Raw genomic sequence first — 26,633 nt, forward strand, 5'->3', positions numbered from 1 at the left:
GAAATTTCTGAACTTCTGCTTGCATTATCCAAAAATTCTGAATCCAATTTTCCTGAATTCTTGGGCTGAAAGTGATGGAGTGATAAGATTCCAACTGAAATCATGAATTCACTGCCTGTGGCTATGGGTTAGAGTGTCACTCAAGTGACTGACAGTGACTTGTTGGAATTCTACAGTGATTAGGTTATGTATTGTGGAGTTATATAATGTCTTTAGATGGCTTTGCAGTTTGTGGGCTGAGGTGGGCTGAGGTATTTGTGGCTCATGAGGGTCTCTTTTCTCAGGTTGCAGGGCGGGTTGCTGACGAAAGAGGTGCAGTGCTGGGACACGAGGTTGGCTATTGTATCCGCTTTGACGACTGCACAGACCCACAGGCTACAAGAATTAAGGTGAAACACCAACAGTGTGTGGTTGGTTACTCTGAAGGGATTAGCTGGAACTCTTCAAGTATTTTTGCAAAATTAATGAGAACCTTGTGATGCCCAGTCAAGAGAATAGGTAACATTTCAGTTTCCCAGGTGGGTACCCCGAAATTGTGCTTGAAATGGCTTTGGCAATCCAAACCTTAATAAAATGAATACCTGTTCTATTCTGATAATTTGACAAGCACCATTTTAAACCTAGAGGACAATTTCAAGGTATGGCCAGCTGTTGGTATAGCACTGGTGTGACCTGGGTGTCACTCAAAGTCATAGGGAAAGGCTGCAGTGAATCACAGATTTAAAGTATCTTCCACTGAAAATAGATTTTGATTAAAAGCACAGATAAAATCCAAATGAGTAGGCTGAGAGATAATTTGGTGGATTAAATAGCAACTTTGCAGCTGTTCTTCAGTGCTGTGAGCAATGTTAGTGTTGCTCGTGTTCCTGCAGAAAAGGATTTGCTTTAGTTGTGCTGGAATAGCAGTGATGATGGATGAGACAATTTGCTTTGTGATTTTTTTTTTCAGGGGCTGGTGTTCCTTTTACAGTGAAAGAAATGGATATGTTTGTTCATTAAATAGAGCTGAATTTAATTTTTTTAAGCATGAGAATGATTCATTTAAAATTGGAAATATGGAGGTTTTTGCCATCAATTCTTGCTTAGTTCAAGACCACATTTGCAATCACAGTGTAATTTGATAGACAGAAAATTAAATGAAAGGAAACATTCAGGCAGAAGCCTAGAAAATCATCTCAAAAATCACAGTTAGTTGAGACTATATGGTAAGGATTTTAAAACTTTTTTTTTCTTTTCATTCACTTCTAGTTTCTAACTGATGGTATGCTGGTGAGGGAGATGATGGCTGATCCTTTATTAACAAGATACAGGTAAGAAAACATGAGATGAGTGCTGGCTGAAGTGCAATTTGGTTAGTAGCTTCAATAAATTATTAGTGGCTATTAAAAATTAAATACCAAAAAGATGAAAATTATTGTAGAAATCTGACTTCTTTATGTCATAAAAACAACACTGTTTTTAGCAACAATATATTGTTGTTAGCTGATCATTGCAACACCAAAACCAACAGGATTTGATGCTGTATTTTTGAGAAAAAAGCTAAGAGGGCCGTATGAGGTCTGAATTGTTTCATTTCCTAATTTATAATTATTTTTTCTTCCTTATACTAATAAAAAAATCAACAGCAAACAGGCTTTTCTGATATCCAGAAAACCTCTGCAATACAGTAAACGTCGACTTGTTTTCTTCTACCCCATTCCAAAAACTAGCCTGAAGAGAGAACAGTGTGTATGTCCTATGTGATTTCTGATACATTTTTCTCCCTGCTCCATTGCTGCAAATTTTTTTATCTTCCCCAGTTCTGTAAGTGGCTGTGAACAGTAACAGTCCAGCAGCAGATTTCACATAATGGTGTTCTAGGAGGCCGGGAGACACTGACTCTAGTGTAAGTCAAGTAACTTCTGAAGCCTTACCTTTGTGCTTTTTTCACAGTGTCCTCATGCTAGATGAAGCTCATGAAAGGACTCTTTATACAGACATTGCCATTGGCTTACTAAAAAAGGTAATTCTTTTTTAATTCACTGTAATTCTGTGATTTTAATTTGGTCATTTTAATACAGTTCTCTGTAGCTGTTTTAATTTCCATCCTTTTCATTCAACCTCTGATCCTGATGGCTGGTAATTGAGGGAGTGTGATTGCTGCTTCCTCATTTAGGGAGTGTGATTGCTGCTTCCTCATTTATCCTGCAGCCTGTTCTTCATACCCAGCTATTTACTTTGGTCATCTGACATTCAGGATCCTCTGTTTCTTCCCCCCGATGCTGAAATCTCTCCTTAGCTGATAGTACCAAAAATACACTGTTGATTCTGCTGCTGCTGATCATGTGAAGCGATCTGATAGGGGCTGGTTGCTGACTTCCAACCTACTAAAGACCTGATCCCACCAGAAATTAAGAGTAGATTAAAATAACTGACTGAATGCCCTTAAAAAAAAATCCATAAAACTCCAAACAGTGATCGGGTGCCTAGCCTCAGGGTGGTATGGCTGCTTCATTTATCATCTGTCTTGTAGTTTAAAGTAATTTTACAGAGCTTTCTGGTAATCTGCATTCTCTAAATCTTGGTTCTAGTCCTGTATTTCAGAAAAGAGTTTTAACCCTGGATGCTGTTGGTCTCTCCGCCAGGTTCAGAAGAAGCGTGGGGATCTTCGCCTGATCGTGGCTTCAGCCACCTTGGATGCAGAGGTACAGCTCACAGACTGGGGCTGGAATGCAGTGACATTAGCTGGCAGCTCCACTGCTGTTTATGTGTAGCTTATCCTCTGTGCTGCTTGGGAGAAATTGCTGCTGCCTGAGTGGTGGCAGAAAAAATTTGCCGTAGTTCAGTTGCTCTGTTTTGTTTTCATGTTCTATTGGCAAACTGGTTTGGATGTGAATTTAAAATATGAATCTGCTTTTTATGTATTGATGCCTTTTTTCTCCTTATTTGTATTCTTTATGAAAATATGTTCTCTTGGCTTAATTTATTAAGAAGCATTGATTTAGCTCCGCTTTGCTGATAGAAATTATCTGAGGCAACTATAGACAAGTAAAAACAAGTGATAAATAAATAGTTTTAATTTCAGTGAGATCTTATTAGATTCCTGTTTGACTCATGGCCTGTGGACACCTATGTAAACTTAATAAAAACATCATTAATTTAATTTTGAGTAGAAACAGAAAGGGAACTCTCTTAGAGCCAAGCAATATTTCACCCAGCCCTATATCCTGCTTGTAGCAGCCGCAACAGGAGATGCTGTTTAGGGAGAGCACGTGAGCCTGTGCACCTGCTGTGGGTCTGTTCTGCCTGAGCTGCCTCAGCATCCGCAGTAGTTGTAGTACAGGTATTAGTCTGCACCTTCCTGCTGTTTCCCTCTATTGTGTGTTTATGGACCTGCTGTTTGGTAATTTGTTTTTGAATCTGCAAGACTCCAGAACACTATGAGTAATTTTCAGGAGTTTGCCACCTGCTATATAATGAACTATTCAGTCTAATTGTTTCAAACCTGTTAGTTTCATCAGGGTTCTCCCAGTTCTTGCACTGGGGATTTGTATTTTAAAAAAAACAACCCTCAAAAACAGTTTTACATTTATGTTGTCACCTTTGATTCTGTAAACCTGAGCTGTGTCTTCTCAACCTTATGCTCCCCTAGGACAGCCTTTTCAGTCTCTCCTCATATGGCAACTGTTCCATCTCCTGTATCATGTTCATTCCTCTCCTCCCCTTTTCCTAACTGCTCTGTCTTTAATAAGATGTGGTGGTGAGAGTTTGCACCTGGCACTGGAGATGTGGGCACACAGAGATTTCCTTTAGTGACAAATATGCCATGAACGTTGGTAGTGTGCTGAGCTTTGGTAGTGTTTGCACTGCTGTATGTTCTGTATGTTACAGTACAAAATTTTAACTGCCAGAAACCACATTTCAAATAGATGACAGTTAATCTAAAATGAGTTTATATGAGCAAAATGATTGGTGTGACTACATAAACATTTTTTTAATACAAAGAGTTGATGGTTATCTCTACAATGCTCATAAAAGTTGAGATTAATTATATGGGTTCTTAAGTTCCATCTTTGGCTGTTATTTATTGAAAATACTTCATGACAATAAATCTAAATTTATGAACATGTCTCACAATGCATAAATCAAAAATTCTCATACATCATGTCTAACTCTGCTTTTACAAAGCGAGATCCTGCTGTTCAGTAAGGGCTGTAAAATTTACTCACTCATCCACAACTGGATGAGAATATGCAGGCCCTACACAAACCTTTTTGCACCAATTATTTCTAAGTTCTTCTTAGCTTTCACTTTGCTAGTGTGATAGATTTAGTTAAAAGTTTCTTTATCTTCTTTTTCCAAATGTATCAGCTGATATAATTAATTTTATTTCCCTTTCCAATTTTTACTTCTCAAAATAATAAACATGCAATGCTATTTGTGCTGCATGCCTGAACCCCAGACAGAACAGAAGGCAACAAAATCAAACTTTCACATTTTTAAATTGGCACTGTCAAATTGATTAAGTAGACATCCAAGTGGTAATTTAACTTCTTTGTGTCTTTAGGTTTTTCTCTCCATACGTTGAAATGTCAAACTCAAAGTGTTTGTTTTTATTTTAATGTAGAAATTCAGGGATTTCTTTAATCAAAACGATACCGGTGACCCCAGCAAAGACACCAGTGTGATCCTTACTGTTGAGGGGAGGACGTTTCCAGTGGACATCTTTTACCTACAGAGGTATGTTCCTGTCTGCTTTTGGCAGCAGTGAGACTGTGCAACTGTGCTATCAGTTTGTCTGGGTTAGAGCTCTGGTGTCCCAAAGCTGCTCTGTTTGTCCCTGCTGGAGGGAAGAAGTCTGTACCTATTTTTCTGCTCATGTCTCTGCTGTTTTCTCTCCCCATAGCCCTGTTCCTGACTACATAAAATCAACTGTGGAAACTACAATGAAGATTCACCAGATGGAGAATGATGGTGATATACTGGCATTTTTAACTGGCCAGGTATAGACATAAACAGGTTTTTTTTTTTGCTTTACAGTGCTGTATTGTGAACTTTGCAAAGCTGCCTCAGTCTCCTGAGATTTTCCATAGTTGTGCTTACTTTATTCTCAGTAAAGATGACAAACATTTCTGTATTGATGGGAGCAAAATTAGGCCATTCCCAAAGATGTGAAGACAATATATGGCCTGAATTTATCAAAGCTAGTAGTGGATGATAGTTTTTGTCATTTAATGCTGTTCTTTCTCAGCCTTGTTAATGAGTGGAATATTGTGTGGTTTGCCGGTGCAAGTCACACATACCCGGCTGTTAAATTGACAGTGAATCATCATTAATAGTTAAGAGAAATGGAATTTCCATTTGTTAGGCTGAACATCCGAAGTGTTTGACAGAAAAACAAATTGCTCTGAGATCAAAATGTACTGGTCTCTTCTGCTCTATTTATGCTTGTCAGCTCACTTTGCAGCTGGGAAGAGCAAATGGGAGGCAACTCATTTCTCCAGTGAGGAGCTACCTTGAGGAGCTTCAATAACATCTTGCATATTTTCAAAAGCAATTCCTCCTCCCCTTAATTGATTTAACTTTGGAATAATGAATTTGGTATTTCATGAGGCAATGTTTGGACCTTTTGCTTTCTGTCTTCAAGAGTGAGATGCCGCAGCTGAGATTAAACATGAAGTTGAGCAAGAGATGTGAATGCTGTTCCTGTGCCATTCCTGATGCAGACCCACAGCATTCTACACTGCCAAAATATTTTGGCCTCCCATTTTACTCTTACCAGTTGAGATAGACAGGAAAATTAACCTGCTTCCTCTCGAGCTTGATTCAGTCCTACCCCTGTGATTTTGCTCATGTATTTGTGGTATGACATTGACTCAAATAACAGTGAGCACAAAGATGTATATAAAGCTTTATTATTAATAGCAATTTCTCTTAAGAATATTGCAGCATGGAGTGAGCTAGTCAAAGTCCAGGAGCTTGGACAGTTACAATGACATTATTTGGTGCAGTTCTTGTGTGTAGGTGACAGGACTGTGCTGTTAAAGTGCAGCTCTCTCACTGTGTGCCCTGTGCTGCTCTGGCTGCAGGAGGAAGTGGAGACTGTTGTTTCCATGCTCATAGAACAGGCTCGGGCCCTCGCTCGCAGCGGGATGAAGAAGCACCTCCGTGTTCTCCCCATGTATGCTGGGCTGCCCTCCCCTGAGCAGCTGAAAGTGTTTGAGAGAGTCCCTCACACTGTCAGGAAGGTGAGCTCTCCTGTCTGTCTCAATCTCCACCGCCCAGTAGGATTTCTGCAGCACACAGGGGGCATTTATCAGGTTCACATCACGGGACTATTGCAAATGCTGCTTTGAGGGAGGCTTCCTGCATCTCCCAGCAGTGCCTGTCTGCTTTTAAACTGGGAGCCAAGAACACATTCCCTGGCTTCCCTTTTCTTCTTTGATCACTCCTAGACATGTCAGTTCCAACTCTCCTGTCTGCCTCACCAACTCTGCAATTTTTAAGTGTCTCCGTACAGCTTTGTCTTTGTCTTCATCCAGTTGCAGCTTCTTACACTCTGAACTCCTCTGCTTTTACCTTTTCCTTTCTTTTTGTGATCTAAATTTCCATGGCTGTTTTCCACCAGTGGTGGAAAAATTAGTGACAGAGTGAGTAAGAGCTGTATTTTCATCTAAGGAACAAGTTCAAATTTACTTGATTTTAGTGGAAAAAAAGCTTTGTTTTGGCTTCTGCAAGTCTTGTTTGGACATTTAATGTCACAGAAGTATATAATTGGATGTGATTAGTGCTTTCTGCTTATGCAGAGCCTGTGTTGGGGCTGAAATAGGCTGACAAAACTACACCAAGGTGTCATGTAATTCTTGTACCTGCTGGAGCTTGACAAGCGGAATTGTTCATCTGGCATTGAAGAACATTTCATATAAATACTTCTCCCTGGGATATTACATTAGTCAGTTAACTTCCAAAATTTACTTTTTAATTTCAGGGGAAATAAGCATTAGATTTCTCACTGTTGTCCTGGAACAAATTTTTAGATATTTTAGATAAGTGAATCTCTGCAGGAATGCTGCATGTGGAACTCTTAATCAACTCTGTTCCTCTCCTATCCCCGACCTCCTTCCAGTGTCCAAAGAATAGCTCAGTGTAACTGAGAAGCAGAAAGAAAATATTCTTTGTTTGCTTCATAAGAACACTTGATTTATAGTCAGTTAATCTTTTTCTCTGCAAATGCTGCCAATGATTTTTTCTCTGCAAACACTGCCAAGCTTTTCTTTTATGAAGAGAGAATAAATTTGAATAAGAAAATGATTGTGAAGCTGTGAGAACTGCTGTGCAAACCGGGCTTCTTGCAAGCTGACAGCTCCTTCTGCTGCTTGTACTGTATCTTTTTTGCTCCTGAGTGTGTCCTGGGCCTGTCATGGCTGAGATGTCTCACTGGCTGCTTGTGGGAACCAGAAAAAGCAGAACACCCTCAGAGCTGTGTAGATGCAGGCCTAGAGATAGAAAGATACAGGAACAAGGACATACAATAATAAAACTCTGTTTCTGTGCTGTGTAGAGGTAGGCCTTAGCAAGCACAAAAATATGTCAAGCAAGATAATAGGAAAGTTTAATAATGAAGCTCTGTGCTTTGTTTATAGAGTATAAAAAGTTTCTGAATAGCAAGGAATTGTTAGATATAAGGTTAGATATAAGGTATACATGTAGTTTTAATGATTGGTTTCTGCAGATGTCTGTATGCTCTTAACAAGTTGCTATTGGTTAGAAAACTTTAAAAGGCCTTGTAACAAAGAGAACTTTGGCTGCTGTTGGCAGGATGTGAGCTGTTGCCATCTTTCAATGGTCTTACCCTGTGCTGAGGCTGATGTTGCAGTAAAAGCTCGAGGAACATCTCCCAGCAGTCCCACCCTCTTGTTTGGAAATATAAATCCAAACTCCAAGAGCTGGTGTTTGGCTGCTGGGGTCAGTGAGAGCGGGGAGCTCACGGGATCCTCTCTGTGCCCGGGCTGCAGGTGATCGTTGCCACCAACATTGCCGAGACCTCCATCACGGTGCACGGCATCTCGTTTGTCATCGACTGTGGCTTTGTGAAGCTGCGGGCCTACAACCCCAAAACAGCCATCGAGTGCCTGGTGGTGGTGCCGGTGTCCAAGGCCTCTGCCAACCAGCGGGCAGGGCGCGCCGGCCGCAGCCGCTCCGGGAAGTGCTACCGCCTCTACACAGGTCAGAGCGCTGCCGCGTGCCTGGGCTGGGATGGAGCTCTTGGCTCCACAGCTGAAACACACACAGTCAGAGTGTGTAGGTCAGAAGAGACCTTCAAGATCATCTAGTCCAACCCAGCCCTAACACCTCAGCTAGATTGTGGCATTGAGTGCCACATCCAGTCTGCTTTAAACACATCCAGGGATGGTGACTCCACCACCTCCTCCCTGGGCAGACTATTTCAGTATTTAATCACTCCTTCAATGAAAAACTTCTTCCTGATATCCAGCCTATATTTCCCCTGATGCAGCCTGAGACTGTGTCCTCTCGTTCTGTCAGTTGCTGCCTGGAGAAACAACACAGAGTCTGAGATTTAGAAGGCTGAAAATGACTCCTTTATTTTTGGGATGTGTTTTGTTTTTATACTGTTTTACCCAAACCAATTTGATTGGGGAAACAAAGGCAAACTTCTTCAATCATGTTGGTCAGACATCAAGAAGAAGTCCCTCCTAGGAATGGCATAGGTATAGCTACAAAAACATTTCTCCCGTTTACAGAAAATTCCTTGGGAAAAGAATTTCAGAAAACTAGAACACGTCAGGCATGGAACCAGGGCTACAGTAGAAGATTAAGGAGAAAAAGTTGTGCTTGTGTTCTTTCCTTGAAAGAATTTCCCTTTTGTTGTTCCTCAGGCTTGTTTAGAAATGCCTCGTTCTTATGTGCTGAGTGTTAGAAATGGAGTCTCTTTGTGAGTCAGAAGGACAAATGGGACAGAGTCAGCAGCTGCAAACATGAAATATTAATGCAGCTCTTAAAACTTATTAAGAAGTTTGTTCTGTAAGGATTTTGGTTTCTGAGCAGTTTCAGTTTGTAATACTTACCATTATTTCAATACAGTGTTTTAATACTTACCAGTATTGTAATACTTACTCTCTTCTCTGACTGAAGTCTTCAGAGACCTTGCATTTAACAAAAAGGCTCTGGAAATCCTTTAGGTAACTCAGAGAAAACTTTGTGTCTCTTTTTCCTAGGAATAGCTGCCAACCCCAAATTCTTCCCTTGAATCAATGACCCTGGCAGTGCACAGAAATTACTGTTACAAATAAATCTGTTTGCCACCTCGCCCTGTCCAGAGCTGCAATCAGTGTCTGTTCTCAGCTGCTTAATGAGAAAAAGGCTTTGCAGCTGGACACTCCCACTGCTGATGGGCTTCAGGTCCTCTCCAGTTTTACTGGAGCTCTGAGACATTGGAGATGAAGCATTTTCCTTTAAAATTTGTATGTCCTTGCCAGCAGTTGCCACATTAAACCAAGCCATGATTTATGGTCTGAATTTATGTGTATCCAATAAGAATCAGGAGACAATACGTGCTACACAATATCCCAAGCTTACATAGCTTCGTGAGTGTTTTACTGGAGAAACCATGACTACACTGAAGATATTTTGTGTGATCAAGAGCTGGTCTAGGGAGTGCTTTAAAAAGTGTTTTAAAGGAGGAAAAAAAAAAAAAAAAAGTGCACAGTGTGAACAGGAGCAGAGAAACAGCACTGTCTCTGTCCTAGAGATGGTTTGAGATAGAAAAGGGTTCTGTAGAAATGAAAATAGTTTGGGTGAAAATAATGTGCCTTTTCTTTTTTACTGCAGAACAGTTGGTTAGTGGAAGGTTACAAAGATTTTATCCTTACTTAGAGTATTTTTCCAGACTTGGACTTTATAGTGAATGTGATTTTAAAAAGGCATTGTTAAATAAATTGTTTTTCCATCCTTAATCTTTATTTAAAATATATATTTCAAACCTCCATTTGTTTGAGTAGTTACAAAAATAGTGTTCTTGTACTGAAGGCAAGCTGCTTTGGAACTTCTCCATGTCTCTTTAAAATAGCTTTTTTTCCTAGTGTTGCACCCTGCCTTTTATTTTCTGACAAAAACGTTAAGCAGAAGAGAAACAAAACATTTCCAGATTTCTGTGAAGAATTTATAACATTTCAAATTGAAATGTGGGTGGGTGAACTACAGAATCAGCACTGTAGCCAAAACCATTGAATTTCTATTTTAAGTAAAAGTAACGTAAAATACAGTAACTGGAAAAAGATAATCTTTGGGTTAGAGATCATCTTTTAACACCTGTTATGCACCCATATGTGATGATTTAAACTTGAAATGGGTGTGATTCTGCCGTGGTGACTGCACAGAGTGGGAGTGGAAGCTCGGTCCCCAGTTGTTTGTTTCTCCCCCCACAGAGGAGGACTTTGAGAAGCTGCCCAAGTCCACGGTGCCGGAGATGCAGCGCAGTAACCTGGCCCCTGTCATCCTGCAGCTCAAGGCTCTGGGCATTGACAACGTGCTCAGGTTCCCCTTCCTCTCGGTGAGTCCCAAAGGCTCTCCCCTTTCCTTGGGCTGAGGAGAGATCAGGAGGTCACTTGGTTGGCAGCCCACAGAATCATTCACCACTGCCCTGCTGGTCTGGAAAGCTTTGTCACCTTCAGGCAGAAAAGCGTGTTCCTTGGGAACCCATAGTGCAAATAATGTGTGTGACTGCTTAGAAACAACCATTTATATTCCAGAGTTTGATTTTAAAATTGTTGAGAAGTCAGGAAAGTCTTCAAAAGACAAACTGTGAGGTTCTGTAGAATTGTAACTGCAGTCCCTTTGCACTGGATTTATGAGGAAGGAAGGGTGTGAGAGCTCTTTATTTGCAGCAGAGAGTAGGTAGTTAAGGATTTTGCAAAAGAAGATCTATGAACTCATGTTCTATGCTGATAACTTCAATCAATGCACATTTTCTCTTCACAGCCACCCCCTGCACAGTCAATGGTGCAAGCTTTAGAGTTGCTGTATGCTTTAGGAGGTGAGACTTTAATGCTTTACTTTATCTGTAGCTATGTTACAGGAGTCGTGAAAAAAAAATGATAATTTGTATTTGGTGACTGAATAGACAGTAATAAAATTTGCATTTGAGAACTGTGCTCTGAGAAGGAAGGAGAAACACTGCTGTGACTGGTGGAAAATTTTTGTTGATGGGTTTTTAGAGTGTACCTCAATCTCTTCTGGATTTACTTTATTTTCTTTTGTTATTTCAGACAGGTAAGCAAGCAAACAGCAGCAATAGAGTTTAAACTAGAATTTAACTATTTATATTAGGTAAATGAGTATTTTATATCTATCTTATATGTATTTCCTTGCAATTTCATGGGAGGAAACCAGCTATTTGTCTTTGCTAGGAGCAGGCTCTGAGCTGATGAGGTTGTTTGTTCCCTGGCAGATCTTCTTTGTGTTCCTTCAATCCTTACAGAGTGGTATGAAGATAAAAGTGGAGTTTGGACACTAATTAGACCAGTAGAGGAGTTAGACACTAAATTTACCTACACCTACTTAGATAAGTTGTCACATATCTAAGACTTGGTGTGGTGGCGTTTTATTTCATGTTACTGTGCCAGCAACGGAAACATGTAACACTTGCAGATATAAACAAAAAAAGTTGTAAGCAAAGGTTTCGCTGTAATAACCCATAATTTATCAAGGCTGATAAGTTGCTGATTGCAGCTTTGTTGCTTTAAAAAGCATGGTGTGCATAGTGTGTCTATGTAAATTTTCCTGTTAACACATTGCAGTCATTATGTGATCCTGCTGTGTGTGTGCTGGAACTCTGCCTAAGCCTTATGAGTCAAATGTGATGCCTGAATTTGGGAGAGCTCAGTCCCTGGAGGCTGTGCATGAAACCCCACAGAGAGTGTGATAGTTTTCAAACTGCCTCCTTGCTGTGATTTTGAAGGTTTGACTGACAGAAGTTATTAAGAGCTAATTTAATTATAAATTTTAAAATGAGTTCCAGTTTGTTGTCTGCTCTGGATGCAGGATGGGCTGTGGCTGAAAGGCTACACGTGCTGTAGTGTAATGCTCTTCTTGTTTGTGCTGTTGGTTCTGCAGCTGAGGCAAAGTTCAAACCCACAGCAAGTCAAACTCTCCTGATTCTATTAGCTGTGATTACAGGATACAACCACTAATAAAAACCCCATATCATCCCTAAAACCAGCACATTTTCTCGTGGATTAACTGGAACTCAGTTTCTCAAGGCAGTGTGTGTGATTCAATGCACAGCTTGCTGGCTTTTCATGCTTTGAAATGTTTGCTGCTTGCAAAAACTCTGCTCTAGTTTTAGTATTGAACCTGCCAGTTATAGACAAGTCAACAGATAACACAAACTTGTGTGTAATGAAAAGAAAAGATTAGTCTGACAGATCTTGAGAGTGTAACTCAAAGTACTTTTCTACAGTTTAGCTACTTCAAGGAGTATATTTTTTAAAATTCTGTTCTCTGTGTCACTAATCAGTTTGTTCTCCAGTTCATTGGAGTCTGAACAACACTGTTGGCATATGGTTTTAGGTGGTTCTGTGAGGAACAGGGACTTGGACTTGAGCCTCATGGGTTGGTCCCTTCCAGCTTGAGATAGTCTTTGATTCTGTGTGTTCATTCTGGTTTTTTTCATTATGCTGCTGTTGGGTACTTTTAACACTCACATCACACTGTAGTAATATGTTTTTATACACAGTTTTCAATTCCTTTTTGTGTGGTGAGTGGGATGCCTGCTGCCTAATTTTGTTTATAGGAATAGCTGTTATATTGTTGAGTTTTTTTGACAGCTATTTAATCTTTTTGGATGCAACAAACTAAACAAAACAGAAACTTGATGTGAGGCCAAGCAGTCAAAACTAAGCTCTGTTTGACTTCAGCTCCTTGTTTGTAGCTAATTCAGAGTTGACAATGTTTGCTCCATAACGTAAACACGAGGCAGCATAAAGGAGATTGTGTAAGTTTTGGAAGCTTCCAGAGGTTTGTGGCTGTTTTTAGACCACTCACAGATGCTGTGCTGTAACTTGTGGCGGTCTGCTCTCTTTCTCTTCTCCTGGAGCTGTAACTCTGCTTGGCCAGGATTTTGCCCTGTGCTGGTTCGGCTCCATCTCGCCAAGGCAAGGAGGGTTTTGTTTAAGGCACTTGGTTCTTGGCACCCTCTGCAAGATTGGAACAAGGACCTTCACAGTGGCTCAGGAACGTGCTGCAAGGATGAATTCACAGCCAAAACCACCTTAGGGAAATTGAGAGGAAAGTTCAGTAAACTCACTGATTAGCTGGGTGATGTTTTGGCAGAAGTGTTCTGCTCGTGTAGCTTCAAAGAGCTCTTATTCTCTTGGCTGCGCAGCTTTGTAGCAGAACAGAGAAGTGCTGATCTTGGTGTTTCAGATGGAGGGAAATGTGTGTGCATGTGTGTGATACATGGATTCACTCTTCAGTTTGTGCTGAAGTTTAGGGTGAAGTTAAGTTTTAGGTGGTTTATTATGAAGATTTTATATATGGTGCAGAGGTGAAGCTGCCCAAGCATTTGCGGGTGCAGTGAGGATTAAATTTCTCTTATGCAAGTAGGAACATGAATTTCATCACTGGCATTGCAGTCACATGCAAAAAGGCAGTTTGGGGTCAGGCCCCTGTTGTGCCAGTGTGGTGCCAACTCCAGATTCTCCTAAGGCTGAGATAGCTGTGTTGAATAAACACATCACTGTTTGTAGAGGGATTATTTTTACAGTGGTGCAAAACTGATTACATCAGGAGTATCTCTCCTCAGCCTTCTCCTTTGATTCCCTTTTGAGAGTCTGAGTTGTCAGTTGGAGTTTATTTGTTTTAAGCATAATTTAAGAGGTAAATAAGCAGGCAAAAAGTGGCTTTATTTTTAGCATTATTTCAGGTCTTTGTTGAAGATCTGTTTGTGAGTTGTCACCTATCAGAAACAACCACTCTACCAAAGTTTAAAAAGGACAGTTTTAATCCCTCAGCCTGTCACACACTGTTGGTTGTTACTTGAAACATTTTAGTGCCGTGGTACTTGAATAATCTCTCCTGGGCAGGTTTAATTGAAATCTTTGTAATATCTTTTTCTAAGATCTTTAATTTCCTGTATATATGTGGATTCAGTGGTTGGTTCCAAGATTATTTAAAGGAAACCTTCACCTATTCCAAACTAGTATCCATTGCAGGCTATATTCAAGCTTATTACTACAAATGCACAACCCATATATAGATCATGCAAAATTGTATTGGCATTTGTTGGATGCAGCAGATGCCAAAAGGTTTTGGCTTGATGCAGCTGTAGAAAGTGGTGCATAAATATATGGAAATTTCTCCTTTTTTCTACTTAGGAATGCAGTTGTCTTTCTGTAGATGAAAACCTATCTAAGCTATTAGTTGTGGTAGAACTTAAACTTCTCACATGGCACTAGTCAAATGAAAGCTATCATAACTTAATTTTTGCAGGTGCTGTGACTTTGTGTTTAAGTCTATTAGTTCACCATTGCACCACAGCTGCCTTTGGTACCTGTTTCTGAGGAAAACACTGTGACATTATGTGAAAGGCCTGGTAGGTTTTGTTGGACAGTGTAGGGGTGTGTGAGTGAATTACTACATTGTCATGAGTTGATAGCATATCAGATGATAAAATAAACACTGGCTGGAGGGATCTGTGGGTTCAGATATGCTGACATGACTTACAGGAGATCTCATTCCTTGACCTGATTTGTGGTTTTGCTTTTCTCTGTGAGACAGAGCTGCAGTGCAGCTGTGGCTTTGTTACCAGCACACACTCTGAACAAGTAACATGTTTAGATAATGTGGGAGCCACGGTTGTGTTTCCTCAGGTCTCTTTGCTGTGGTTGGTTTTGCAACCTGCAGTGCCCCAAAGTCCTGTAATTGGGCTCTCACTCACCGTGCTTGTGTAGCTTTTCTCTTGTGCTTTACCTCTTCATCATACCTCATACAGCTTGAAGTTTTCTCTTTCAATTTTTACTCTTTGCTGCCTTTCTTAGCAAGCTTTTTTTTCTTATTATTGTTCCCTGTGTATTATATTTTTTAAATTTGACATTCTCTTGCAAAGGAAAGGCTTTTCCATTTAAATATTTCCCTGAAACCTCAGCGTAAAGCTCAGAGTTAGACCTCTGTGTTGTAATTTGGTGCTTTGCATGGCTCACCCTTGCTGCAGGGCTTTGACTGGAGGGAGCCAAACCTCTAAAATGTGCAAGGTTGCTCAGGGAGAACTGGGCATCACAGATCAAGCTGTCAGGGCTCCCTCCTGTGCCATCTCCAGGGAAAAGGCTACAGCTGGAACATGACTGGCAGTTGAGTGGTTGGTACATGAGGCAGACTAAGCTGTAGGAAACCTTCCTCGGCTGTTCATCTCTCGTTTAGATAATAATAAATTCTTTTTCTCCATGACCTAAGTATATGTGCTTAGAAAAATGACACCCTACTGTCAGCAGTGCTTCCTGTTTCTGCAATAATGCCTGTTCCATGTTTATCCTCGTGTTCATTCTCATCTGCTTTCCATCCCCATGAACAAAGATGTTAGTAAATATTTAAACAGGGGATCAGAGGTCTAACAGCTAATATCCCCTCTGGCCGTGGCATTGATTTGAACTACAGGTTTTTTTAATTACTGGCAGTAACAGTGAAACTTGGTCAAAATTAAAAAACTTGTGTGTTCAAATATTTTGGAAAAAAAAATAATTCTGGTGACCCAGGGGAGAGTAAATGGGTATCATGGATTACCTCTAAATTTAGTGTAATGTACATTTAGCAACTCTAAAGTGCATTTGCTATATTTTAGCTTGTAATTCTGCCCTTTAGTACAGTTTAAGTCTAAAAGCAGCTTTGCTATTTTGCCTGTTTCTCAGCTGCATTTCTTAATGTGCTGCAGGTCTGGATATGCACTGCCGATTAACAGAGCCTCTTGGGATGAGAATAGCAGAGTTTCCTTTGAATCCTATGTTTGCAAAGATGCTTCTGGAGTCGGGTAAGAGGAAAAAAAGATCACAGTTTCTTCACAGTCATGTAATTGTATTGCTAGACAGGTGCTAAACTCAAACTGTACTTCATCTTGGTGTGGTCTGCAGTGGAAAGAATTGGTTAAAATGCCTATTAAATAATTAGTGTAAGACTTTCACAGCCTAATAAATCTAACATTAACATGCCTCTTAAGTTTTCCACTGAAAACATTCATTCTTATACTAAAAAAATCCATGAGTTTATGTATTTTTGTTTTAAGTACTGTGAAAACATATTCTACTTATTTTTCATTTTATTCTCTGTGGCAGTGAGTTGAATGGAAGATTTCCTTTATTGAATTTCTCCATTTACTCTTCAGGAAATTTTGGCTGCTCCCAAGAGATTTTGACAATTGCTGCCATGATGCAGATTCAAAACATCTTTGTGATCCCTCCAAATCAAAAAAACCAGGCTGTAAGTTCAGTTGTGTCTCCTTTTCTGTTTGTTGGTTCCACATTTCTGGACTTCTGGCAAGTATTTTACTGGTTCCTATTACAGACTGCAACTTTGTGTGAAAATAAAATGAGGTCTGGAATTGTATCTGTTTGTTTGCAGGTAAAAGAAGAAACCAAATAACAGGGGAACCTTAGAGTGCTAAAAACCTCCTTCTGAGGGCCAGAAACATGAAAGGTTATAAACCAATATTGGTCAGTGTAAGGGTTTGCAAATGCCCCAAACCTTGCCACACACCAATCTCGCACTTCCTTTTGAGATGAACAAAACAGGAAGGATATAGCAAATTCTTAATGGGTAGCAGGAGCCTAATTTTAATGAATGGAGATTGTTTATCTGTTAATTTTTCTAATTTCAGTTTTAGAAGTGTTCCTGAGTATAGGGGGGGCTAGTAAAGTATTGCTGTTGCCCAGAGGAGCTGCCCTAGATGGTAAGAATTTTAACAGTCCCCAGGAAATACAGAGCTGAAGGGAACTGGGCATGTCAGACATGATTTCAGCAAAAATCAGTTTGCCTATAAAATGATATATTTCTTGTTCTGCAGGCCAGGCAACACAGAAAGTTTGCTGTGGAGGAAGGTGATCATCTGACCATGCTGAATGTTTATGAAGCCTTTGTAAAGGTAAGTCAGTTCAAATGGCTGTGAATTTGCAGGAATGGGAGGAACTTGAAGTTCTCACTTCTGAATCTGGAAGTTCTGGATACAAAAGTCCTCAAAGCTGAGGACTTATCAAGCCTATCAAGAGGTAATTCTACATTAAAAGACTCTCTGGTCACTGTTTGCCACGGGTCTTCCACAGTTCCTCTGAAGAGGGAGTAAAAGACAATTTTGTGCTGGTACAGCATGGAAATCTAATGGGCAGACAGCTGTGTTTTCAAGGAGACAGGGATTTTGTCTTGGGGCTTGGGGAAAGCAAATGCCCAAATTTCTAATGAAATTAATATTTTCTCATGTTTTACTGATGATATTCTGCATTTAAATGTGACAGTCTTTTTTCTGGTGTTCATTCATTGAGGATCATAGCATGTTTTTCATTGACCTTATGTTTTTATGCTGAGATCTAACACCAACCTTAGTACTGCTCTGTAAGCTGAAGTCTTTTTAATAGTTTTGAAATTGCTACACCTATTTGGGAGAAGGATATTTTACTGGTATAAAGTACTTCTGTAGTAAAATACTTGCAAGCAGTGCGAAATTGAAGCAGTATAACCACCCAAGTGTTAAAGATGACTTTTTTTATCCCAGCCACAAAGCAGCCAGGCAGGCACCAACTGAAACGTTGCCCTTCACATTTTGTATCTGTGTAATTCTCTTAGAAACAGTCAGATGCAAAAGCTCTTGGAGGGAGTGCTGGTTTCTGGAGAAGCAGCTCTTTGCAGAGAGAAGACCAATGAAAACAGCACTGAAAAAGTTGTTTACATTTTGAGGTTGAAAACAGATGAGTTTATCTTGAGAGAGATCTGAGAGAATTGAATGGAATGACTGATGCTCTTTTTCGCCACATATGAAGAAATGAAGCACATCTGTTTGAAAATGCCCCATAGCATTTGATCTGCTGCTATTTACAAGTTGTTTGAGACATGTTTTTTAGTTATTAGTGTTACATACCCTTGTTAGTTGCTCTGTTAATAGGTAATTTTCAGGGAAAACCACAATAAATGTGTTGTAGGAGGCCAGAATTAAAACAGAACAAAGCTGTCCAAAAGAGATTGGGTTTGCTTTGCTGATGGTATCTCACTGAGTTTTTTTTTCCTCTTCTCCCTGTACAGCACAGCAAGAGCTCCCAGTGGTGCCAGGACCACTTTCTGAACTACAAAGGGCTTGTGAGAGCTTCTGTTGTAAGAGAGCAGCTGAAAAAACTTCTTGTCCGCTTTAAAGTGCCAAAGAAGTCCAGTGAAGGTGATGTTTTTTTTAAGCTCTTGTCCAATACATAGTGAAGGTAGTTTCCAAACTGTCAGTCTGCTCCTGGCTTTTCTTGTATCCTTTGGAGTATTTTTATCCTGGTCTCAAAATAACTTTAATTTGGACTAGATTTTTTTTCCTAAAAATGGCTTCAGAAGAGCACTTTAGCCTATTTGTACAATTAAATTTTAATCCAATCTTCATTAATTGAGATTTCCAGCAAAAGTTGCAACCACTGATTATCTATTTAATGGACAGATTTTCCGAAAGGCTCATAAATAGGTCACCCTGTTCCCTCTTTGTCTTTTCAAAAAGGCCATTTTTGTTCAAAGTGCTGTTCAGTCTTTGGGATGTGATTTCCAGCTGTGCTGTGTGTGCATGGGTGCCAGGACTGGTTCTTAGCACTTGTCTCTACCTGCTCTGAAAAGTCAGCCTCCAATGCTCAACTGTCACCTTGGGCTGCTTTAGTGACTGCAACTCTCCATGGAGACACAGGTGGCAACATTCGTTTTTTAGGCAGCAGTTTTTGCTTTGCTGTGAAATTGAAGTCAAAAGGAATTGCAGGGTTCATCTGCTCTCCTGCCTTTGCTATCAAAGCCTGATGCACTCTGAAAAGTTATTTGAGATGATTAAGTGGTATTTTAGGGATTTTTGCCATTCCATTGACTCATCTTACAGAAAAATTCTTCTTTCCAGGTGATCCAGATCCAGTTTTGAGGTGCATAGTTTCTGGATTCTTTGCTAATGCAGCTAAATTCCACTCCACAGGAGCTTACAGGTGACTTTATGCAGTTTCACTATAACTGGTGCTTGGTTGGAAAGCTCCTCTAGAATAAATCTAAGTTTAATCAACAAGCAGATGTTTCTCTTAATTTGCAATTAGGACCATGTGGCAGTTGATACACTAAATATTTAAAGTTCTATATTTGCAAACTGCCTCAGTGTTTATCTCTTCTCTTTGGCAAATATAACTAAAATTATTGATACTGGGAAGCTGCTGCTAATATTCATTAGATTGCTTAAAGTTAAGCAAGTCCAGTTGCAGTGCAGTAGGGTTGTAGCACTCCCAGAGCACTGAGTAAAAGCCTGAAATGTTACTTTTTCATTTAATGGAGATAAAACTCTTTTAGGACATCAAATTATTGATTATTCCTTTGGCCAGCATTTAAGCCTGGTTTCATCTGTTCATTAAATGCAAATGTTGTTAATTTACTCCAGCCCTTTCATTCTTGCTGTTATTAAACATTCATACTGGGGCAGAAAGGAACCAAATGTCAAGCAATAAAGAGAGGCACAGTCTGAAATAGTGTCTTGCTTTCAAGGACAATCCGTGATGACCATGAGCTTCACATCCACCCCAGCTCAGTGCTGTATGCAGAGAAACCTCCACGCTGGTGAGTTAGAGCTGCTTCCTCTTCTGTGGGGATTTTATAAAGGATTTGCAGTATCCAAATTGAATTGCTTCTCTTCATCAGTGGAGGAATAGATGTAGAAGGTCACAGTTCCCACAGGGAGAATCCCAATGACATTTCCTTTGCAACATTTTGTAGGGAGCATCCAAATAAATGAGGGAAACATTTAATTGTCAAAGAGACTGCAGAGGTTGGAAAGCAGAGCCAGGTGACCCTGTTTAGTGGGCACCACAGCTTGCACTGCAGATTGTTCTCTGAGTCTGTACCTAAATAGAGCTAGGGTTAATTTACTTTTATTAAGCCTGTTAAGGAAATATCCTGTCAAACAGCTGCTGCAAAAATGGCAAATAGATTGCAAGGGAAGGGCTTACACATAAATTGCATGGTGTGAACACTTAGGGCTGTCCTGCAGATTGAGGAAAGAACTGGCTGTACATCCCATTAGTTGGGATATGATCATTCCATTGGCAGGTCAAAGCCCTCAAATAACAAACAGAAATGTGTGCCAAACTCTCAGGTCAGCCTGATCAGCCTGAAGTATTTGGGTTTTCATCCTTCACTGCCTGCTGCTGAGACTTAGAAGGATAAGCTTGGCCTGGTGTCATGGCATCTTGTCACACAGGAGTTAAACTTAGTAACCTAAATTTCAGTGCTACTGCAGCCTGGGCAACCGTCCTCTATTGAGGGCTTCAGTTCTCTCTCTGCTGCAGGTGTATAGGAAATGTGTTTTCATTCTGGTTTGTTTTCCTCTGATATATTTTTAGTTGTGTCAGTTGTTGCCATGTCTCAGGACACATTTGGCAAAGAGAATTTCAAACTCTTTCCTCTTTGCTTTTGAGAGCAAAATACCAATTAATGAGCAACCACAAACCTCAGGTGTTTGCAGCTCTGCTGTGTGTCGAAGGCAGATAATGACTTAAGGATTTGGTAGCTTCCCCTTCAGTGCAAAGGTTTGTTCTTCCTTGGGAAAATGACCTTACCTACTGAAGGTGATCTCAGAAATAGACTGCCCACACTGGCAACCTGACTGTGCTGGCAGTGGGGATGAGCCCACATCATTGGATGTTCCTAAATCTCTTTCCAGAGATGTTCTGGCAGGAGTTAAAGTTGAGTCCTTCCTCTGATGCTTATCTCACTTGTCTGCAGACTGGCGCCAGGGATGGCCATGCTGGGGTTGCTGCCCTCCTTGTTGTGGGTGCAGGGTTTTGGTGCTTTGGACATCTTCCCTTATGGTATCACAGAGTAATTCATATTCTGTCTTCCAAAACATCAGCTGTGAGTCCCCCTTGACTCTATTATAAGAAACATTCTTTCATATATACCTTGCACCCGTGTGGTCTGGTAGCATGTGAGATTGTTTTCATGTCAGTCTAAAGATTTTCTTAATGTGGAGAACTCTGACTAGCCAGAGGGAAAGAGGCAAGAGGCTGAATTACAGCCTAAAGACTCTCTTGTTATTCTGTAAGTGCCACCTCTGGCAGCATGTATGCTAAACTGTGTGAATATGCTGTAAATCAGCCCTCCCTCACTGCCTGACAGCAAACACTATTCATTTTTGTCTCCTTTCTCCCAGGGTAGTGTACAATGAAGTCATCCAGACTGCTAAATACTACATGAGAGATGTGACAGCTGTTGAATCCTCCTGGCTCCTGGAGCTGGCACCTCACTTTTACCAGCAAGGAACGGTACGGAATCGGCATAAAGGCCAAACGGTACCATTGCTGCACCAGCAGCTCTTGTGTCTGAACTTTCTGAGGGTTTTTGTTTTGCTGTGGCCTAATGGGACAGAAATTAAGTTTGCTCTGTTCATTATAGTGGATTTAATATAAAGGAAGGGGGTTATAAGTTGATGCATGAAGCGTTTTTCCCTGTTATCCAGCCAGTGGATCTCAAGAGTTACAAAATGAGATCCATTTGCTGGTAAAGTTACATTTACCGTCATATCACTTTGGGAAATAAAGCCTTCAGCCATTCTGCACTTCAATACTTGGTAGCACTTCCCTGAGCACTGTAGGTAGGCAGTGGTCACACTTTGCATAATAATTTTAGGAGAGCCTTTGCATGTTTTGCAAATATTTGGTTTTTTGAGTGGTAATTATGTTTATTATAGAAAAATCAGTTCTGATGTGTTCACATGTGAAAAGGCAAAGAACAGCTGCTGTTTGTGCAAACCTTTATTGCAAATTGCTTTGTGTGATACAGATACCTTTTATTTTTAAGTATCTTCTAGTAGTTGTCACCAAACTTTATTGGCTATCCCATGTGATTCTGTCAATTCAGACTTACTCACTGGTCACTCTGAGAACTGAATTGGTATCAAATATTATCTAAATGTTAGCTCAGCTGGAGCTGTTGGTACCACATAGCCTATAAATACTGTACAGATTACCAAATTTTCTTGCATTTGAATTTCCCATGTGACATTAACATCTGCCGAGCTTTATATTTTAAATTAATGAAATATTTCCAAAATCTGAGTGAAAAACTGCATTTGCATATCAGACCTATGAAAAAGGTGGTCTGTTTCTAACTTATACATCTGCTTCACTCTGTGACTTCTTGGAGAAGCTGATGTTTGTTTTCTTTCACTTCCTTGGGGTCAAAGTGGAGAATCCTGTGTTGCATGGAGCACCTTAGGACACTTCTGTGGTTATAGTTCCCAACAGTTTGGTGTCTGTTCATGTGATTGACTTGGGAGAGGAGTTTTTTATGCTCATCTTGGATAATTCATCTCAATTACCTAGACAATTCCCATCTATAAATGGACTTACTAAGTAGCTGAATATTTTCTGCCTTTTTCCTGTAAGACATTTGACAAAGGCACTGCTGACCCCTGTGAGGCAGAGCCCTGAGCCTTCAGCTGCTGGGAGATGATCTGCAGACATGGTGTACAAAGGAGCTGAGCCAATGTTGTATCAAATCTGTTCCTGCAATAATTAGTCCTTTGACTCACATATTTACAGTTGTCACATAATTTACATTTAGCAGCCCACACCCACACAAAATCCTGTTGTGACCTCTCCATGGGCTGAAGTTTGGGATGAGGTTTTCTTTAGGTAGGTGGTGGCAAAGAGAACTTGTCTTGAATTGTGCTGCCTACCTGACTCAGGGAACATGTTTTTCAGGGTAGTGCTACTACTGCTGAAGATATTCTATGAAATTACATCAAAACCTCATTTTTACCATTGCCATCCTTTTGATTTGATCAAGTGAAATCTGTTTGCAGTATGACCTAATCATTGCTTTCATCCTAAAATAAATGGTAGCTCTCAAGGATGATGCTGGTTTTGAGGAAAATTCTCTCTTTCAGCCTGGTCAGTTATCCATATCAGCCCAAAGTCTTGGGTGTCCTTATAAAGTTTGAAAATTAGAAATATTTATTTTGTATAAAACTTTGAGTCATAGGTGTAAAACTTGAATAAGTGAACTGCTGGAAATTACAGAGGTTTAATGTTAATTTATAGATGTTCACACCCTTTTTCTACTGGAGGATACATCTTGGTGCTAGGAAGGAAAAGTTTTATTCTTTTGTCAAATTGAAAACAAATTACCACTGAATAGGACTCTGTGTTAACAGATGTTCTTCTATAGCTTGATCTTGCTCAGTTATTTCTCATTCCAAGTTTTGCAGAACTCTTTTCATATTTCATTCCACATTTGTAGGTTTTTAAGGACACAGAGATTTCAAAGATCCAGTGCAACTTCAGGATGAATACAGTTGTTAGAATCTTGTCCTTCACGTACATTCTCCTGGTATTTTTGCAAAAGTATTGTTGGGAGCACTTCTTTCTGTGCTTTTTTACACCTGGAAAATCACTTCTAGTGGGAAATTATTCTTATGCTTGTAGCTAGTGCAGAAGAACTACAACCAGAACATCGCTTATTACAACCCAGAACATCGCTTTGGGGTACATGTGGGTTTTTATTTAATTTATTTCAGTTGTGTCAGTAACAAGCAGAGCTTGGATGGGTGTGGATATTTATGTTAGAATTTATTTAAATGTGATTAAGGATAGAAAGCATTGTAATTGATTTTTTTTCTGATTTTGCTGTATCTGCTAAGCAGGTTTTTTTTTTTTGTTCTGTTCTTTTCTTGCAGCATCTTTCCTTGAAAGCAAAAAGGGCTAAAGTAGATGACCACTGACATGACTTGAGTTGTTGTGACATCAGAAACAGAACCTACCAGTGATTTCAAGCTGGCTACAGTCCATCCAGCAGTCTAGTTCATTAGCAACTTGATCTTCCATCAACCTAAATGTTTAAATGCCTGCCAGGATCTGTAGGGGTTTATGCATGACCAGTACATTGTCAACATAGAGCTTGCATTGTGGACATTTTAATCTTTGCCTACTTGACCTCTGTTGTTAATCTGGGCATGTTGCTCCTTTTAAATAGGTAGAAAAAACAACTTTAAAAGTAAGAGGACATACAGGACCAGAAAACAAAAATAAAAACAAACCAACAAACTGAAACCTACAAGAAAGAAACAGATTTCCTGGAGAGGTACTGCCTTATGAGCGTGGGGAGTAGGGTACCCTGCCTCTTGTCACCCAGAGCACTGTGACTTACACCGGCCAAACTGAGCCTGGCTCCTGCCAGCAGGAGCTCAGGGCAATCAGCTACCCCTGGAAATGCAAGGTGCTGCCATGGAAACACTGATTTCCTGTTGGACCATCCCAAACTGGTGCAGCTTGTGCTCCCAAGCAGTAAAAGTGTCCTGCCCCAGGCTGAGCTGGCCCAGCTCACTGTGCTGAGCAGTCCCTGGTTACTGAAATCTCTGGGTTCTGCACAGGGGAGTTGCTGTTTGGGGAGGGGGAGAAAGAGCAGCTCAGTATTTTTAAAGATGGATTAATTTTCTGCTCCATCAGGGGACTAAAGATGTATGTTCACCATCAATCAAGTTCACAGACAGAGCTTTTATTTTCTTTTTTATCTTATGAGAGAAAAAATAAAAAAATGTTCACCTTCCACTGGTTGGAAATTCCAGTAGATTTCATCTGAGGAATATCATGGAACTCTGTTTTTTAGCCTCTATTGATCAGCAAAGAAGGAAATATACTTTCCTATAAGGAACACAGTCCTTTCTATTTCTTTTATTACAAATCTGTTCTTTACTGCTTGGGACTCGTTTTCCTCTGTTACTGAGGAGAAGGATGCTCTGAACAGTTGCTGCTTTAATTAGGATTCCATGGCTACTTTTCAGTAAGGAATTATACTTGTTTGTGTTTTAACAAGTTAGCTTGGATACATGTATTTATTTATTTTCATTTTCCATTTTTACCTATTGATATTTATTTTAGAAAGACATCACTTGAAAATTTTATTTTTGTAATTTAGCTGATTCGATGAATGTGTTTTTTGGCATACTAACTTTTATTTTCTTCTTAAAAAAAGAAAAAAAGGTTGTAAATAGGTGAAAATTTCTACATAGAAAACAAATGCCTTCCTCATCACAGGACTGCCTTGAAAACTTTCTTGAGAGCTTCTGTACCTTGTCCCTTCCCAATACCTGCAGAGAGGGCACGCTGTGCCACGTGCACTGTGTGGTCTCCTCAGTGTGTGTGTCCTGACTGCCAGCACAAACACTTGTACCAGTCTCCAGGAATGGCACCAGCAGCATGAAAACTCTGTCACCTTCCTCCTCGTTGTCCCTGTGACCTTTGTATTTCTCTCTTAGACTGGAAGCTCCTCGGGGCAGGGACTGTCTCCTAGCCAGAGCTGAGAGCAGTGTTGGAACTCACTGAAAAGATTCAATTTGCAGGGTTTTTTTTCTCTTAAAGGATTGGAGAAAGAACTGAATATATGAAGAGTTGTCAATTGTCTGTGTTTCTCTGTCCTCTGGAATTATTCTTAAGAAAAATAAAACTGATGAATTGAGGAAGATTGGGAATGCATCACTTTGGCCTGAGCAAGGCAGAATTTATTTAAGTTGTGATTAAGGGTATGATTTCTGGGTGATTTCCCACGGTGCTGGGTGGGTGTATTGGGCTGGGCTGGCAGTGGGTGGCCACTGCATTTGCCAGGTCTGAGAATTTTGGGTGGTTCTGGAGACCTGGAGAAAAATTCCTCTAGGAATGTTTGTGATTCCTGCTAAGGTCAGAACCCAGGGATGTGCAAGCTTTGGTTTGCAGTGGGTAACATCATAGTTGTGTAAGAATGAGTGCAGTAGGTCTTTATAAACAAAAATGAAAACGAACAGACAAAAAAAAAGAGACTTGTCTTTTGAGCAGTTTTAGAAACTATTGAGGTATCACCACACCCAGAACAGGCAGACCTTACACTAGAGAGATGCAGGCTAAGAATAAGTGTTATTAGGATCCAGACTAAGGTCACCTTTAGAGAGAACACACTGCTCCCATCAGTGGTGTGGGCCCTTGGAAGGTGTTGGAAGACAAAAAACTTGAAGAAACCCTGAAAATCTCTTTATTTTGTAAAGCTTTGGCCTCCATCACCCTGCTAGATGAGTAGAGAGCATTCTGCTTTAAATAGTTCTGTGTAAGGAGGTGGCTCACTGCCTTGGTGGTGACTTTTTGCTGCATTAACAGGCTGCTGTGGGGGAGGTTGGAGTCATTTGAAGATGGTTGTCAGGAGTTTAGGAAACATTTAAGGGTTTCAACCTGGCTTTTAGAGAATGAGGTTAAAATAGCAGCCTGTTGAATCAAAATACTGCTTGGGATAGAAGTCATTCCACAGCTGGCAAGGAGACAGATGTTTTAAAAAGTAAATTTACTACCCATTAACTTCAAATGACTGTGGGATAAAAAAAAAAAGGTGCATTCCTCAAGCCCCTCAGAAAGTTCTGTCAGTGTTTCTAC

General features: G+C 40.2%; 1 protein-coding gene across 2 annotated transcripts in view; it reads left to right on the plus strand.

Annotated features, from left to right (window-relative positions):
* Positions 1–25,695, plus strand: part of DHX35 (DEAH-box helicase 35) — a 29,269-nt gene extending 3,574 nt beyond the window's left edge. The window contains exons 5-22 of one of the 2 annotated variants that reach the window (XM_066330578.1): positions 285–389; positions 1,249–1,310; positions 1,933–2,002; positions 2,625–2,684; positions 4,607–4,719; positions 4,886–4,982; positions 6,069–6,227; positions 7,995–8,205; positions 10,425–10,549; positions 10,978–11,032; positions 15,923–16,018; positions 16,370–16,464; positions 17,048–17,125; positions 18,274–18,403; positions 19,103–19,184; positions 19,729–19,800; positions 21,392–21,530; positions 23,918–25,695. In XM_066330578.1, coding sequence (XP_066186675.1) covers positions 285–389; positions 1,249–1,310; positions 1,933–2,002; positions 2,625–2,684; positions 4,607–4,719; positions 4,886–4,982; positions 6,069–6,227; positions 7,995–8,205; positions 10,425–10,549; positions 10,978–11,032; positions 15,923–16,018; positions 16,370–16,464; positions 17,048–17,125; positions 18,274–18,403; positions 19,103–19,184; positions 19,729–19,800; positions 21,392–21,530; positions 23,918–23,962 — 1,794 coding nt within the window. In that variant the 3' untranslated portion in view covers positions 23,963–25,695. The remainder of the gene's footprint in view (positions 1–284; positions 390–1,248; positions 1,311–1,932; positions 2,003–2,624; positions 2,685–4,606; positions 4,720–4,885; positions 4,983–6,068; positions 6,228–7,994; positions 8,206–10,424; positions 10,550–10,977; positions 11,033–15,922; positions 16,019–16,369; positions 16,465–17,047; positions 17,126–18,273; positions 18,404–19,102; positions 19,185–19,728; positions 19,801–21,391; positions 21,531–23,917) is intronic. The other variant, XM_066330579.1, reaches the window with a different exon arrangement.
* Positions 25,696–26,633: the final 938 nt, after the last annotated feature.

This window comes from Sylvia atricapilla, chromosome 16, assembly GCF_009819655.1.
Source record: "Sylvia atricapilla isolate bSylAtr1 chromosome 16, bSylAtr1.pri, whole genome shotgun sequence".
NCBI lineage: Eukaryota > Metazoa > Chordata > Aves > Passeriformes > Sylviidae > Sylvia > Sylvia atricapilla.